The sequence below is a fragment of the Poromitra crassiceps genome, assembly GCF_964638095.1.
Source record: "Poromitra crassiceps genome assembly, chromosome: 19".
NCBI classification, from domain to species: Eukaryota; Metazoa; Chordata; class Actinopteri; order Beryciformes; family Melamphaidae; genus Poromitra; species Poromitra crassiceps.
Window position 1 is genome coordinate 10272934 of NC_139646.1, and position 18665 is coordinate 10291598.

The 18665-nt window shown below is 45.4% G+C and overlaps 1 protein-coding gene across 1 annotated transcript in view; it reads left to right on the plus strand.

The window, feature by feature from the left end:
- lrba (LPS-responsive vesicle trafficking, beach and anchor containing) overlaps window positions 1-18665 on the plus strand; it is a 283347-nt gene that overhangs the window by 109035 nt on the left and 155647 nt on the right. The window contains 3 exon segments of the mRNA XM_083655531.1: window positions 497-558; window positions 15157-15221; window positions 17307-17415. Coding sequence (XP_083511657.1) covers window positions 497-558; window positions 15157-15221; window positions 17307-17415 — 236 coding nt within the window.

The following is an 18665-nucleotide window of genomic DNA, read 5'->3' on the forward strand; positions in this document are numbered from 1 at the left end:
CTCTTTGCGTGTGTGCCTGTGCAGCAGACTCTGGCCACTCCCGTGGCCCCCTGCCCTCTGAAAGCCCAGCGCTCACCATTAGGGATCAATGGGACATATGCTGGCCACGTCTCGGCCTGTAATACAAGGCGCAAATATGTATTAGTTTACAGTAACATCATGTCGCCTCATTAGGGCCATCAATACTATCTGCCCCCTTGCAGATGGCACAAGGTTAGCTAATCCCAGTCTGACTGGTTGTGTGTGTGTGTGTGTGTGTGTGTGTGTGTGTGTGTGTGTGTGTGTGCGCGTGCGTGTGCGTGCGTGCGTGTGCACGTGCACAGAACGTGTGTGTATATGTACACAATTGCTTTCCAACCAAAACACTTGATATTGATGCAGAGGAAACATTTCATTAAATCCCAAATAAAGTCCAAATAAATAATTTGTGTTTATTGTCTAATGTGCAACATCATGATGCCCCCCCCCCCCTCCTCCTCTCCCTGCGTCTCTCCAGGCCTGGTGTGTATGAAGTCCAGCAGCTCAGTGGTGGAGCTGGTCATGCTGCTGTGTTCACAGGCAAGTCTGGCATCTTTATCTCTTCTTATCCCTGTCCGCCGCTTCTCCACCCATCTGATTTATCGGGCTCACCTTGAGTGCAGTAAATCCACAGCAGCGCCCGGTGGACAGTGGGCCATCCAGCGCCTTATCTTCCCTCCACACCACACTACCTTGTCTACCTTTGGGCCGTTTGCCACATTCGCCTCGTCCCCGAGCGAGGGCAGAGAAACCGGAGAGAAGGCATCTTTGGCTGGCCGATATCGGTTCGCAGGTCAAGGGTGGTCGACCTGTCCGTGTCACCTTTGACCCCGGGTGCCGGCCTTTGCGGCCTGGGCCAAACTGATGAGGAGGGATAATGTCGATTTGATGGTGCTTTGCATTGATTTCCCCTCTCCTCTCTGTTGTCTCGTAGGTGTTTTGTTGCCAAGTTTATTTAGCTGATCCCGGATTCATGAATACTAATTCGGGGATCATAAGCAGGCGTGGGCAAATCAATGATCGGGGATGTCAATAGTGCACTCTACGATGGCTGCTTAGCATAGAGAGAGACGAGCCTAGAGAAGGCTAGTGCTCGAGTTGATACACAGCTTAGCATAGAGAGAGACGAGCCTAGAGAAGGCTAGTGCCCGAGCTGATACACATTGTGAATTTCACGCGCACCTTTGAATGCATCGCAGGTGAAAACATGCAAAGCGTATCTCGTGCTGTATAGAGATTCTTCTTCACATAAACAAGCATACTCGTATACACATCCAACGACAAGGACAACAGATAACTCCCCTCTGACCTCATTTGTATGACTCTTTCCCATCTAAAGCAGCTTGTGAAAAAAACTAAGATCTCCAATAGAAAAACACGTCTGATTAATGACACCTCTCTCACCACGGCACTGGCCTTTTTTTTTTATCAGCCATATTTTCAAAAGGACTAGCGGCCTGTCATCTGCTTTTCCTTTCCTTTCCTTCCCCCTTCTCCCCCTTTTAACCCCTCCACCCTCTTTACTTCCCATTATTCACTCCACTCCTCCTCTAAAAAGGTAATATAGTGAGATTACACATGCGTTTGGGTGTCACTGGCCATGCATAGATTTGGGCTGGTGGGACGCACGGAGGGGAACGTGAGCCGGGGACGTCCAGAGGCTCAGGACTAGCAGGAGTGAGAGAGCCAGATAGAAAAAGCAAAGAGGGGAGAATGACAGGCTCTAATGCACCTATTTGTCATATCTGTCAGGGTGTTGTTTAATGCTAATCTAATCAAAGGCAGAATCTGGGTGATTGCCCCGCTGCACAGCCCATGGCTCGCTTTGGTCCCCAGCCCAAGCTATTTCCTCCTCTTACTGAGCTCCAAGCGAACCCCCCCGCCCCCTCCCTCCACACCAAACACACACACGCGCACACACACACACACACACACACATATTGTGCGCGAGCGCGCACACGAGCTTATTCCAGGGAAGAGGAGACCAGGGATTGGCCAGTGGAGTGTTGATTGCTTCAATAAATCATCCAACCAAATTCTCTCACAGCTAATGCAAATGTAATTTTATTGTTGTGTGGAGGGGAAGGGAGGGGAGGGGGGGGAAGGTAGCGGGTGATACGCTCTACCTTTTCTCCATGGGAACCCGGGGAGAGCGGGGAGAGGCTCTCCTCTGGGCTAAATTACAACGTATAATTATTTGTGTGTTTCTTTCTCCTCCTCGCGGGGCAGCGAGAGTGAGCCAGTGCCGTGATTGATGACATTATTTAGCGAAGTTTGTCGGGCCCTCTGGCACAGGAAATGCTCAATCCTCCCACAGGAAGTGCCTCGGCTGCCATTTTGTGCCTCCCCCCTCCCCCCTCCCCCTCCCCCCCCCCTGCTTACAAGCCAGCCAGCGGAGGGAGGAGATGGAGACGGTTTTGATTGATTTTTTTCCTCCCCCCCCCCCCCCCTCCCCCTCCCCTCATCAGAGATGTGATGCGATCATGTGATACCATCTCAGTGAAATTTTAATTAATTTCCCCGTGCCTGGAGATGGAGTGGAGCCAGGGTCAAGGGTCAGCAGGCTAGGGACCGCAGAGGAGTTTTTAATCAGGGATCGTATGAAAGTTGCATTGGCGGCCACATCAGCCCGGCATTGAGGAGGGGATTGTAAACCGCCGTTTGATAGTGCCCCGTTTCTAAACAACTACCGCCGCGCTCCCAATTAAAGGACCATTTTGATCAGACATGAACTGTCGGGGTGGCATGTCGCCTTGTTCTCCACTCTTCTATTGATCCTCATATGGACCACTGCATATACAAAGTGAGGATTAATGATCATATCGCTGGAACAGAGTGCAGAGCTGCCACTTATCCACGTCTGCGACTGTTGCTATTTCAAGAGTCAATTCAAAACTTGTACACGCGCTTTACAAATAAGAATAGTCATACTTCTGCCAATCATAACATTATTATAATCCATATAATGTATTATATATGGATAGAGAGAGAGAGAGAATGTCAGAAAAAACACATACAAAGGTGCCTCACCAGAAGCGACATATTTCTGTGGCTACCTATTGTTTGCATTTCTTTTATGTTATAAAAATGACTGGTTCTAAAGGAGGTTTAGCAGTCATCTATTTCTCTGTCCTTTGCGCTATTCAAACAAATCTGCCGTGCTCTTAAGTGTTGAAGTAATGGCTTCAACTCATTGGAGAAGAGATTTCTTTTAGGCGAGTATCAAGACATCCTCTCTCCGTCCAGGTAATCGCATGCGATGGCTTCTTCAAAGTAGTCCTTGCATATTACATGAATATCATCTGAGAGTCATCCACTGGACAAGCATACGTCTAGTTGAGGCCTCGCGTGTAAAGAGCCTCTCTCCCCCTCATCCCATGGCCCTAATTCGTCTTGACTGTCTCTCTCTCTCTCTCTCTCTCTCTCTCTCTCTACACACACACCTTTGTCACATTTATAGCCGGTGTGTTGTTTCCTGGTTGCACTTCTTGAAGGAGGCTTCCACCCAAAACACGGGATGAATAAATAATGCGGCGGGACCAGCGAGAGAGCTTTGCCTCTGTCCCGCTCGCCGCTGGTCAGGGCTTTGAGAAATCATCTCATCGGATACCGGACAGTCCACGATCAGCAGAGGCCCATAAATCTCCTCAGTAGCTGCATTTGTGTCCTGTAGATCAGCCATTATTGTCCGGCCCCTCGGTCAGCCCATCCATCCTTCTGCCATTTATCAGAAATGCATCCTGTACATGGAGAGGAGGGAGTGGAGGAGGAAGGGAGGGGGGGGGGGGACTGGTCACATGATGGAGGGAGTGGAGGAGGAAGGGGGGGGGGGGGCACTGGTCACATGATGGTGGAGACCAGATAAGAGGGACTGCACTTGCTCACAGTAAAAGAAAAGAAAAAGACTGTCGGCTAATTGTAGTCCAAAATAGTCGTGTATATAAAAAGTAATGTTGCATGATATCCCCATCTTGTGTGTCTACATAACAAATGTCTAATAAATAAATCAAATAAATAAATTGTTACCAGTCCGTTACCAATACAATCTTATTGATATGTAGAAGCCTTCACTTTGGACTGATTGATTTATTCAGTCTCTGTGGCTGAGAATTACACTATCTTTCAGCGAAAACAAAGACTATTTTGTTTGGCTGATCCCAGACCATTGATGATCAAGATAATCCTCTAACAGCCATTCAATAACATCGATGTTAAAGCGCTAATCCACCGACTGTGCATTATCATATGTTCCCACAGCCACAGTCTCGCCAAAGTTAACCTGTTTAACAGATGGGCACCTCTTTCCCAGTCGATGGGCAGAGAGACATTGACTTCCCCCAAACACTTGGCTCCTCCTGACCCTTGACCCTCTGACCTCCAGGTTAGAACGAGAGAGTGGAGGAGCCCTGAAGTTTAACCCCCTGCAGTCAGGGAGCAGGTCCAGACTACATGCTCACAAATCAATACCCTCATCTGAGAAACCAGGCAAGCCATCGGTAGCTTAGTGGCCCCAAAATATGCAAAAACAGACACCATTGAGATTCTCTTTTTTGGTCCTACCATAGGGCTGGGAAATAATAATATATTGTGGGTGTGGAGGTGGTTTCCACCCTGTTTGGTTGTCCTCCGGTTTGTGGAAAACAAGGTTGAGATATTGTATAAGGCCTATTGAGATGTTGTATAACCAGATTGCTCAACCAGTTTGTCGTCAATATGTTTTTGGGAAATATGGTAGTACATCAAATTGATGTTCCATAAGATTGGGAAATAACACTGAAGGCCGAAAATTATGTTTGGAGGATCATCTCCGGAGACTCCGATCATCTCAGAGACTGTGTCTCTGAGCATTGAGCAATATTCTGTCGAATGGTTTTGTCCTGAAGCAGTAGAGCCAGGTCACGATGACACGATGAGCTAAGTGACATTCTTGCCAGGAAAATGTGCTTTGACTGACTAAGAGTGTATAAAACAGGGCTTCACTAAGACACTGTTGGGGGCTTTTACACACATGCGTCGCCTTCTGTGAGAGCATCCTTCTGCTCTCACAGAATCTATCATCTGTATCATGCTACTTTTTGAGAATAAACCTCACTTTGGAGAAACGACACTGGACTGACTTCTCATTTGAAGAACATTGCATTTCATACAGATAAACCATATTAGGGTTTTCATGTTTTGTTTTGAGAAGAGCTCAGGAGGGGAGCTGCCCGGTTACAGTTAGGCCGTGTCAGGAATTTAATACCCGACATTTTGGCGATTCAACAGAATATTGCTCAATGCTCAGAGACACAGTCTCTGAGATGATCGGAGTCTCCGGAGATGATCCTCCAAACATGATTTTCGGCCTTCAGTGTTATTTCCCAATCTTATGGAACATCAATTTGATGTACTACCATATTTCCCAAAAACATATTGACGACAAACTGGTTGAACAATCTGGTTATACAACATCTCAATAGGCCTTATACAATATCTCAACCTTGTTTTCCACAAACCGGAGGACAACCAAACAGGGTGGAAACCACCTCCACACCCACAATATCGATATTGTGATATGAGACTAGATATCGTCTTAGATTTTGGATATCGTAATATCGGGATATAGTATTTCTAGAAAATACTGAGATATATATTGTGTATTGTGTATTGCCATTCAGCCTAAAAATACAGAGGTGTGATTTTTAGTCCATATTGCCCGGCCCTATCGTAACATTTACTTTGATGTACATTTCAGTCTTTTATACCCTTTATCTACTTTTGAGATGTTTCATTGCTTTTTCTCAAGTTGTGTTTTCAGTGACTGTAATGGCACGACAGTGACGTGTTTATTGTGTTGGTGAAGGCTGATCTGGGTCCACGTCTGTCAATAGACATATTTTCTTCCTTTCGCCCTGATAAGTCTCTGATGGCTCAAGAGCAGAGCCTGTTATATGAAGCAGTCAGGGAGCCGAGGGAGGTGAGACAAGTGGGTCGGAATGCCATGAAACCTAAGGGGACCAAAATACTTTGGGCACAGTGGGATCCACACCCCACTGTGTAGCTAAACACACACACAAGGTTCAAGATCAGTGCAAAATCACTTAAGTCTTATTTTTCCACCCTCACCCAGTGCTCTCCTCCAGTGGCCCTTTACAGCTGTGCCACGCGGCTCGCTGTCCCGACCAAAGCCTCTCCGGCGCTCCCCCCTCCCCTCCCCCCTCCCCTCCCCTCCCCTCCGCTCTGGTCGGGAGGATCATATCATGCTGTACATTCTTTGAAAAGGTACTCTCCTGCGAGACTCAGGGAAAACAGAGTAACACCAACTGGCACTTAATTCTGCAGGCTCCCTACCGATGCCAGCTATGCAGCCAGAAAGGAGGTGTGTTTGGGGGGGGTGGAGGGCATTGTGTCAGGGCGGGTGGGGGTTTGGGGTTGGGGGGGTTGGGGGGGTTGGGGGGGGGGGGGGTTTCCTGACAGGAAGTGAAGTCTAGCAGAGAGGGGAGAATCAGACGGGAGACTCCTAAAAAATTGAGTGGCTTTTAATTTGGCTCCCAACCGTTTTTTACTGTGAGCTCGCTTCAAGTGGCTTGGGACCGGAGGGCCCCGAGTGGTGTGAACGGTTGGTTATTTATACACAAACGTGTAATCGTGTTTCAAACAAATGAATTTCCCTGACAGAGCCCTCTCCTCCTGACAGCCACTGTTAATGTCATGTTTTCCTACCTGACAGCTCCCAAGTTATAAGGCTTTGGAATGTATTCTTATGTTTCTCTCCCTCGCTATCCTGCTGATAAAATAGGTTCTGGGCTTCTCGGCTTCGCTCCGGGGTGGAATTTTATATTATGGCTTCCTCCTTGAGAATAGTGCACAACAAAAGTTAAATTCACCATTTGGAGAAAGATTATATTTTTGCGTATGCACAATGTTGCCTTTGTTTTGATATTCCGTTGGCTGCTTCTTCGGGCTATATACACAGTTGGGCCGCTGCTTGAACTTGTCCATACATTTCCATGCATTTTTGATCAGGGAAAAAGCATGTGTTCCAATGATGGACATGATTGACTGTTAAAATAGCAAATATCAACCCTGATCACACTTCAGAGGCCCACTCCAGAATTTAAATTTGGAGTCGGACCTTTACTGTTCCATAGCAGAAAATAACCATTATATATCTGCAGGGGTTTGATAGGGATGTTGCTCAATACCAGTGACTTTTAGTGATTGCTTCACCAGGTGATGAGAGTCCTGGCTTTCAAAACTCACTTTCCTGCCCATACTCTGTTTTGGAACAAAGGCTTTCTGCCCATTGGACTTTGAGGACGCTCCAAACCTCGCTCTCTCTCTCTACCTACTCTTGATGGAGGAAGGTGCCAGAAGATATTTTGTTCAGGCAACAAAGCATTAATATTAAATAGAAACAGGTGCGCTTCTTCCAAAAGGCTACTTTGTAGCTGGGTGCTGGACTTCAATGATAAGAGTTGAAAGAAAGCAGCACACCAATAATAAAAAAAAGGATCACACTAGCCGCGATGCCCACGACTTAAAACGAATGTGGGCCAGGGGCGTAAAGTAAGGGGGCAATGTGCTTGGATCACGGCCATTTTTTAACTTGGCCTTCATTTTGATGTCAATTACACACGAGTAAAGTATCGTGACCGCGTCTTGCACGGACATAAAATACCTGGCAAAGTACTCAAAACCGCCTTTGTGGTAGTTCTTGCTACAATAGGTGACCACATTTTGCCATGACGACACACACACACACACACACACACACACACACACACACACACACACACACACACACACACACACACACACACACACACACACACACACACAGACACACAACGTGTAAACACTACCAGCCACGTTGTTGTGCAAGTTCACACTTCACAAGAGCTAGCTCAAAGTTAAGCTCACACATGAAAATGTTTCATGTAGGGGGCACTGTGGTTCAGTGGTAAGCGCTGTCGCCTCACAGCTAGAAGGTCCTGGGTTCGATTCCCACCTGGGACGCTGTGAGCGCTGAAGGAGTGCGTGCCCGTCCGCATGTCCTCAAGTGCCCGCCGCCCGGGTGGGGTCGTCAAAAGGGCCTTTCAGTGTGGAGTTTGCATGTTCTCCCCATGCCCCCTGGGGGTTTCCTTCATATAGGAACCCCTTCACCAAAACATGCAATATCCTGGTCGCTGATGTGGTGCCTTCTCTGGTCGTTAGGGGCACCTGTTCGGAGGGAGGGGAACTCATTAGAATAGCGTGATCCTCCCACGTCCTACCGGTGAAGCTTCCCCTGTCAGGTGAAAAGAAGCGGCTGGCTACTGCCCATGTCTCGGAGGAAGCATGGCCGAAGGAGTTTCGGCTCTCCCCAGATTGGCAGAGGGTGGATCAGCAACCAGGATAAATAAATTAAAATTAGCACTAACTATGGATAAAAAATCGGGGGGGAAATATATATATATTTAAAAAAAGTCATGTTCATAGTTCACAATTTAGAATTTTGTGTTATCCTGTGTAATGACAGCCTTGTGCCAGTAGGTGGCTTCTGTGTCCAAGGGGGCAGTCTCTTTTGGTTGCATTGAGGCCAATGTGGAAATGCAAAAAGGTGCAGTTCCTCGAATGGCCACTTGAAGCCACTTGTTAAAATGCCTGAATTTGCAGCAAAAATACACACCTTTACAGCCTTTTTGGTCTCTATAGCTGATTTCACCTTTCATGACAAAATGTACGGGGGGTGAATTTTTATATAACTCACCCGTTTTAGAGTAAAATAGAGAATGAGACTATGTTTTGGGCATGATTGACAGGTCGCCTGTCCAGGCGATCACAGAGCAATAGCAGGTGGCTCTGCGGGAAACCCCTGGTCTCATGCTGTGAGCTGCACAAGAACCAAGATGCCAAAGTACAGGCTTCAAAACAGGAGTCCACTTAATGTGTGACATCACACTCTGACGCCGTAAATCTCTTTTCTGCAGTCTACAGTATGTATGGTCCTGCCCTCCATTTTTTTATTTTATTTTTATTTTTGGGGCATTTTGCCTTTATTCAATAGGACAGTAGGCAGACAGGAAAGGTGGGGGGAGAGAGAGAGGGGATGACATGCGACAAAGGACCGTGGTTCGGATTCAAACCCGGGTCAGCCGCGCGAAGGACCGAGCCTCCGTGGTACCTGTGCTACCAGGTGAGCACAACTGTCCTGCATTTCTTAATGAGTCTTATCCTGTCTAATGTAATTGGGTGGCTATTGTTTTTTTATGCCACATACAGATACAGTATTTGTATGCATTTAGCACAAGCACATTTTTTGTTGTATTGGCAACATTATTACACATAATAAATAATGCAAAATAATGCATAGTGAAATTTTTCCTGGGTTGTAATTGTAGCCTAGTTTATATAGCCTAGCCTACAGCTAATTTTTCTAAATTGTTTGCAGTCAGACAGCATGCATTTAAATTTCTTTTGATAGCCATATTATATTATATTATTTTAATCTAATTTATTAATAGAATTAATTATACTATACAGTATATTTGATCAATTAATCGATTAAATGAATATTGGGCATCTTGAAAATGACATGGACTGGGTTTTACATTGAGAACAATTCATCAACGACTTGGTCATGTGACGGGACACAAAATGACTAAAATTGTTTTTCTCTAGCTTTGCTGGAATCATAAAATTGGAAAGAAATTTTCAAGCTTTACCCATTGAGACGCAAAGTGTGCAGTTGCTAAAAGTTTATCTTTTGTACATTGCGTTGTGCCACAAAATTGTGTTCCATGTTGTGCAATAAAAAAAACTGTAGTCTTATAAATATGTGTTAATGTAAATAAATTCTAATGACAGAAATGTCCAATTATGAAAAGTAGGTGATGGTTTCATTTTCCTCAAGAATTAGAACATCAGTAGCCTACCATCCAGAACTGAAACACATGTTGAACAGTCGACTTGAACATTCTCATTCCTGATATCCCCGCTAAATCCCACTGAAATCTACTGAGTGAATATGATATCTGCTTTGTTGTAAAATAAAATTAGAATGACTTTGAACCCCCCCCCCCCTCCCTAAAAAAAACAAACAAAAAACTGGTTCTATATGACAAATTAAGTGAATGTGTTTTTTGAATAACATGAATTTTATCTTCTATCTCATCTTCACACACCCCACTTTGACACAGTAGAAGACTAGTACAAAACGTGTGTGGATATCAGGACCGCAATGGAAATAAGCCAGTGGCTTTATTGTGTTTTTATCCTCGGTGATTGTTTGTATTCCCCTGTACCATTGTTGACATTCACCAAATAAAGTCAATCAATCAATCAAACAATAAATCAGAAATCAAAGAAATCAACCTTAAAATAATTCTAAAGCACAACATAATATTTATACTGTAAGGTCAATGGTGAATAAATGTTTTGAATAGCAAAATCTATTTTGTATTTAATGTCCATTAGTATGATCAAATATGAACAAATGTCCTGTTTACCTAGGGAAAAATAAGCAGGATAGGACTGTCTGTTTTTGTTTGTTTGGAGGAAGGGGGTACAGGCCTCTTCACACTCTCTTCTTTACATAGTGTTAGTGCAGGGATCAAAGTGTGGGGCTCCATGAGACTTTTTGGAGTCCCTGCAGTATAAATATTTGGACATGAGGAAATATTCCTTTAGTTGTTAATTTGATCACGGAAACAGCAATACAAGTGTGTGTTTGAGATGTATGTTTTTCTTAAAGCAGATAGCATCTGAGCACACATGTGGATTGTTGAGAGCTCCAGTCGACACACACCAGTGATAAGTTATTCATACACTCACATGTTTCAGACAGCAGCAGGAATAAGCAATGAACTTCCTCATTACTCAAAAGTATAATGATGGATAACATTGTTGATAGTTTACCCTAACATTCCTCTGTATTTTGTCCTATTTACTGTATTTGCAAAACACAGTTTTTGGTTTTGGTTTTTGGTTGAACATTGAATAGGATCTCTGTTCATCGACATTCGGGGTCACACAAGTACAATAAACTATTTCCTTGTCGGTCTTTTCCTCTGCTTATCAACATATGCACGTTTAATTTAAAATGTCAAAATATGCCAACACCTGTTATTGATATGTAGTAAATGGTCATAGGCACATTTTTGTTGCAGTTGTCACTGACAGATTTTATTGGAATCCATTGAAGATGTCCAACATGTTGAAAACATATGCATTTTTCCTGCGTCTGCTCAGCGCTGTAGTGTTTTACCCTGCAGTCTTACCCTGTGTCTCCATGTCATTGAATTTAACTCCAATATAATGCTCTTTTTTTCCTGAATTAGAAAACACAACTCCTCTCAGGCCGTTTGATTTGACCACATTTGATGCTTATGAGGATTTATGCTTTTGTTGTCTCATCTAAAGTTGAATTCCCGTAGCCTTTCAAAAACAACAAATACTTGTGATTATGACTGATGCCACCGAAAAGCACAACTGACTTATTTATTTTTCGGGAGAGGTCTAGGCTGTTCTTTTTTCCGTGCTTGACCATTTTTTCCCTGTGTTGTGGCGAGCCTGATGTTTGAAAGGCGATTTTGCCCGGCAGGCCTGTTTTGTGTCACTCGTGGTAGTGGTATATTTAGATGTTGATTATGGATAATCAGCTGTAATGACGGAAGTGCGTGGCATATGTGTTTAGACTCAATGCCATCATCATGGAACGCAGACCAAACAGAGGCTGGCTTTTTGGCTTCGGATTGAGACTGGCATTTCCATGAATGGATTATAAGTTACTTTCACACACGCACACAAACACACACACACACACACACACACACACACACACACACACACACACACTCGTCCCAGCGCGGGGAAAACACAAAAAAACAACTAATTTCCATGCATCTACCAGCCCCAATGAACCCCTTCCATCCAAAAAGACTATGTTGTTGACTGGTTTCTGATCAGGATCAAGGGACGGGCGCGCTCTGTGTCCTATCATCTGTTCAGAGGTCAGGTTAAAGGTGAGAGGTCACAAATGGCTGCTTGTATCCTCTCATCAGGACGGCTGTGGTCACGGCCCCTATCACGGTCATAAAAGCCGTGGCACTGCTGACCAGAGAAGCCAAAAATCCAATATTCTATCACTGACCTGTCCCCCGCTCCTTTTTGTCACCGGGATGATGTCCCTCTGATCAGGGTCATTGCTTCTTTAATTCAACTAGAACAGCCATTTCTCAGCCCGTAATGACACCATTAGTCTTGCTATCGCCTTCGTCCTTGTCCACCAAATGCCAATGGCCTCGCCGCTGTTCCTCAAACAGAATTTAGAACCCGGGCCATTTTATTATTATCTCTGTGTCCCCATGCTGCGTTTTTCCGGTTTGCTCTTGTTCTGATCTCGGCGGAAGAGGTATTTACTTACATACTTACTTTATATAGATTTTTCTTTTTAAGTCTATTTTGAAATGCACCCAATTATTTCCAAGGAATCACAATAAGGAAACTTCATCTCAAGAGATGCCCAGTCATTTTGCTGCATGTTCTGATTCTCCAGAGAGAGAGTGTGACCCTATTTTCCCGACCTCACTTCCTGCAGTGCCTATTTCAGATCCAGCTCGCCTCGTCTGGCCTAGTCCGGTCTGTTCCTCCAGCTACAGGCTTAACACTCGTGGTTAATGTCCTTCAACTGCACGACCCCGAGGCTACTCTCGCACACTTCCTCTAAAGCAAAAGGCTCAGCCACAAACACTCTGCCAGTACTCCACTCCAAAACACTGTTTCCACTCCCAAGCTTTAGACTTGTATTCCCCTCTGTGCCCGCTCTATTTTGAATGTATTGTAAACACGGTCAATGCCAATACGGTCTGCCAGGACAAAAAGCACTTCTGAATTAAGGTTAAGTGTGAGAACGTTGTCTCTCTGACGTGCAGTTGGTTACGGAGTGATCGTTTACAGGCGTTTCGGGAAAGAATGGTTTCTGTTTGCCGGCCGCGTGATTGGTTTTGATGGTTTTACAGTTGTTGTGGCGAAAGGGGAAAGAGCTGGTTTTGAAAATCATCACATATGCACAATACATTTGGATGTGTATTAGGAATTCTGGTAAACGGATCTTTCCTTCCTCCTTGTAGCGCTGATATCCTCCTCCCTGTGGGCTCTAGGTTTACTGAAAGGCCGGTCTGTACATAAACACACAGCTTCCTCTATCAACTTAAGACATGATGAGAGCAGAGTTCATACATTCATGCATCAACACTCGCTCGCTCGCTCTCTCACACACACACACACACGCACGCACACACACACGCAACCACACACACGCACATGCACACACACACATACACACACACACACACACACGCACACACACACGCAACCACACACACGCACATGCACACACACACACTCCCCCCATGTCTTCTGCTTTACATTTTTCTGAGTTAACTCGTTTAACTCGCTTAAAATGTTTGTTTTGGTTACTTTTATGTTATTATAAAAAAATCTAAATTATATGATAATTCAAAAATTCTGTAAGTTCTATAACCCTTGGTAAAATACAGTGTACTTACAGCCCATATTGTAAGTTTCCAGTTATGTCCACCACCACGGAAAATAGCTATTATATATTTGTTTTTGTGCAAATTACACATTTATAGAATATAATTCTGTGTTGCGCATTCAAGCTGTGATTGGTGATTTTCTTTCAAGGGTAGTTTGGTAGTTTAGGTCTTTAACTTGAGGTTTTGAACACATTTTTCTCCGTGTCCCTCGAGAGGAAGAAGGGGAGAGAGCACCGTGAAGTTCAGACAGGCCCCATGACCCTGTTGCTTTATTATTCTTTTGACGCTTGTGTTGAAGGTGTTGAAACATTGAAGGGAACATGAGAGACGATGGCTGCTGAGTTTCCCTCTTCCCCGCGTTGTCCCTCAAAGTGTAGGATTTAAAGTTACACACGGCTGTGGTTTGATTGTTTAGACTGACACCTTGAACCATAACGGCGGTCAACCAGAGGAGGAAATTTGTGCATTTACATGTGATAAATGCACTCGCACCGCAGCTCTCTCCCTCCTCTCCACTCCGCTCACTGGCTGGCTGAGTCTGTCGCCTGCTGGCCAAAGCAGTAGCTATCACTTTTGACATCACTTCTGTGTTATTTGATGTCATAGTGGGCAGTGACAGGCAACCATTTAAGAGAGAACACATAACCCTCTGAGTCCCCAGGATGTACTCAGCAATAGCTGTATGTAGGGTCCATTTTTGATTAGTACGGGATTCAACAAGAGTGTTTACCATGCATTGGGAACATTATTTCCATCTTTAAAGTTTGGATGTCTATATTAGCTGGTGGACTACTTTGTCAATCCAGACAGTTGACCAGTTGTTAACGACCTTGAAAGATGGTGCGGAACATAGTGGCACTTGGTAGCTCAACCCAGAAGTGACCATCACTCATCTCCAAGTCAATGGAAGTGACCATCGCGTTGGGTTCACTCATCTCCAAGTCAATGGGATTTTTGAATGGGTTTTTGGTTAGATGCCTGAAGTAAGGTCTGTGGTTAACAAAGGTTTATGAAACTGAGACCTTTGTGTTTAGCAATAATAATCTTCACAAATAAACACCACTTTTATGATTTTTGAAGCACAAATAAAAATGCTTCAAAAATCATATAAATTATTATTTTGTGACGATTATGTTGCTAAACACAAAGGTCTCAGTTTTATAAACTTTTGTTAACCTCAGACCTTATTTCAGGCATCTATCTATCTATATAGGGAGCATGTGGGCAATGTTTCTCTGTTTAAATCTTTGTCCCACTGATGACGTCATCAGTGATGTCATAAATTCCCGGAAGTGATGTCATCAGTGATGTCACTTGAGCAATTCAGTGATGTCATAAGCAGTGATGCACAGTTGTGACATCATCAGTGATGTCATAAGAGCAAGTGAGCGAGCTGCAGGGGGGGGGCGAGTATGCGAGCTGCAGGGTAGAAAACAGACAAGAAAACATTGACTTCCAGAGGGAACCACAGGTGATGCTAACTTCCGGGTTTTACGACTCATTCCCGCGCCACTCTATTCCACCTGCAGGTGTAATGTAACAGCACCGTGTGTGAAAGTCATTCACTATAATAACGTATATTCAGTGCTGCACTGACATGCTGTGTGTTTGTTTGCAGGAATGGCAGAACTCCATTCAGAAGAACGCAGGACTGGCCTTTATCGAGCTGGTCAACGAGGGCAGGTAGGTTCCTCTGACCTGCTGATTCAAGAGAGTTGACCTTTTCTACCGCCTCTTCATTATCTTTCCATCCACTGCCCATCAGCCACCTTCCAATTTGGTCTTCCCTCTGTCACGCCGCAGCCCCTCAGGCCCCCCGGCTCCCCCAGGCCCGTGTGACGGGGCGACTATTCCAGATTCTGGAGAAAAATCAATAGTCACAGGAAAGAGGAGCTTGGGAGAAGTGAGGATGAAGGACCCTTGAGTTCAAGGCTTCATTCAATACCTGCTCATCCCAGAGGGATTTGGGGAAAGGAGAGGGGGCCAGGTGGAAGGTGACAGGGGCGACAGGGGCTCTGATCTCTGGTTCCTCTGTGGCACTTGGGAAATCGCCCCTCATTTCCCACTGTCCCTCTGTCACCTTCTGCAGTTCAGGCCGAGCCTGTCTCTGCCTGTCATCGTCTCTCCTGTCCACCTCTGTCTTGTGCTATTTGTCTCTTTTTCTTGCTCTCTCAATCATCTCCTCATCCCCTCCTAACAGGGCTCAACCATTCCCACTTCAATCCCTCTTAGTCTTATAACTCTCATCAATTTCAGATGTGGAGGGCCATGCTTTGCATTATCGATCCCCTGCCTTTGGAATTGGCACAGGCTAATCCACACTAATGCTAATGAGACCAGCAAAATATAGTCGTCTGATTCTTTGTGGAGGACAGGATTTGCACTCTGCTCTAAACAGGCTGCTCACTTGCAACCATAACTCAAGTTGGAGGTACTAGTAAAAGTGTGGTGATTTGCAACGGGGGGCATGTAACTCTACCCCACCATCTCATTGCTTAAAGGATGTGTGTTTGTGTGCGCGCCGCGCACACACCTGTGCACATACAGTGTGGGTATATTACATACTATCAATGGTATACACAGACATTTCTGGCCTGGTTCATAGCGGATATGAAACAATCCATTGGCAAAGAAAATAATGAGTTGGACAATTTAGATCTAAGTAAAGTAAGCATTCGCAAATCATTATCAGAATTCCCTCCCAAAGTTACAAGGCATAATTGTCTTTATCCATTTAAATTGAGACATTATGGTAGGCACAGGCAGCCAAGTCTGGTTTGTTATAGCCAACTTTTGAATTGAATTTTACTTTCATTTCTGACATTTTCCGCCTAGTATCACGTTAAAACAAATGATAAAATAACCTTCTTGCAGCCTTATTTTGGCGACGTATAAAGACGGGCAATGTGCGTGCACGTGCACATTCACATGCACTTTTTACCTGCACCATAAGTCTGTGTGTCCATAATACAGTATGTGAGCGCAGAGCATCATAAAGAAGGGCAGCGGTTATTGATGGCGGGGGCCTGGACAGGGCCAGAGAGGCTACAGAGGCCCCAGCGCCTCCGCTCCCCTGCTGCCCTGTGCTGAAACAGCAGGCTTGGGTTACAGCCATCCCCTGGCCCCTAACCCCCCCATCCCCTGCACTCCCCCCACCCTATCCCAGCCCGGGCCCCCCAAGTCCCTCCTCTCTGGCCCCTGGCCTGTTATTGTTCCACTTTGCACAGGCCTGACCTCTTGGGCTGGAGAGTGGTTTCTTTGACCTGTGTATGTGTGTGTGTGTGTGTGTGTGTGTGCGCACACACGCACACACACACACACACGTTTCATTAACACTGATAAGACGGGGGAGGGGGGTAGGCTACATATGTAGCAACATGGGCAGAGATCCTCCCTCTTGTCAGATGCATATCATTAACAAATCAATTAGCACCTGCACCCCAGTTAAAGGATGACTGAGGTCAGGCCTTGTTTCTAAATGAGATTTCCTGCTTATTTTGCATGGTACTTTCTGGATATTACATGGCTGTTCTTCCACTAGCCCACCAGACCTCATGGTGTTTGACAGCTGGTTTAGATATTCTCAAGCCGAAGACTTTAAGATATTACCTGAGCATCTATCTAAGATGTTTTCCAGCTACTAAGTGAAACGTCCAACTCATTAAAGGGGCATGATCCCATAATTGACACTTCAAAAACAAATCTAAAAGTTATGTATATATAGCATTATTGCAATGGACTGATGTCTGTTCCCCCCCTCTTCCTCAGACTGCTGAGTCACACGATGAAGGACCACCTGGTGCGTGTGGCTAACGAAGCCGAGTTCATCCTCAGCCGACAGAGGGCTGAAGACATCCATAAACATGCAGAGTTCGAGGTGAGATGCTGCATAGTGGAGGCCACCCGTGCACACACACACTAATATGGACACAAAGTGCCTATTCACATGATTTCTTATTGTGTAAGGAAACGTAATTTTCTCTAAATGCTGGAAAAAAAGATATTGAATTCCATCTAAATTATTATGCTTTTTGTGTGTGAAATTGCACAGTCTACTTTGGAAAATATGAAATGCCAGTGAAGGATTGCGGTGCAGGCTCTTCCCTCACTCAGTACCCTGAAAAAGCACAGAACATTACCAGACATTATTTATCTTCTCCGTGTCTTTCTGTGAGATCCACGGGAACTTTAGGCTCGCTCCGCTAGGACAATAAAGTCCATTTGTAGATTTAGGCCGATCGTACCGAGTCTGCTTTGATAGAAATGGTTGATAGCTTGATATTCTTGTGTTCTGTCAGGCTATGAAAACAAGTGAGTTGCAATACTCAGTGAGAGCGTGGAGGAGCTAATCCATTGGCTCCTTCAAGCTTGTCCATCAAGTTTCTAGATCTGTCACGGCAAACCCAGAGGATAAATGTTTACTTTTCAAACACGACCCTGTGCCGCAAACTAATAATGACACAAGCACACACACACACACACACACACACACGCACTCACGCACGCACACACACACACACACAAGCGCACGCGTGCACGCGCACACACTGGGGTAGTTTGAGGCTGGACATCACGCTTGGCACATATCACTAACCAAACATTGTGTAGTGTTAATTTATCCACTGTGCCTCTGTAACTGCAGGCTCGGGCCCCGCGACATACCTCCTCCTCTCCCTCCCCTTCCTCACCGGCGCTCCACACAAACGTTGCCATTCACGTGCAGCTGCGGGGCCGACTCTGTCCTGACCCGTGGTGGGCACCCCCTCGTTGCCCCCTTTTTCCCCACTCCTACCCCGCTGCACCCCCTCCTCCTCCTTCTAGATCTCACCAAAATCATTTCCTGTCCCGCTGAGACCCTGTCCATTATACTCCCGCTGGGGGTGTATTTTGCCAGTGACAGGAATATGGCATCCTCCCCTCTCTGCGTCCCTCCCTGCCCTCATTTCTCAGGGACCTGCCAGCACTAAAAGCTGCAGACAGACCTGAGAGGAGCTGCTGGCCTGAAGGGCTGACTGTGTGTGTGTGTGTGTGTGTGTGTGTGTGTGTAAACCCCACCACCTCACAGACCCTCAGCCCCCGCGTCGCCGTAAAATGTGATGCTTTCTTTAAGGTTCAAGGAAGGGTCTC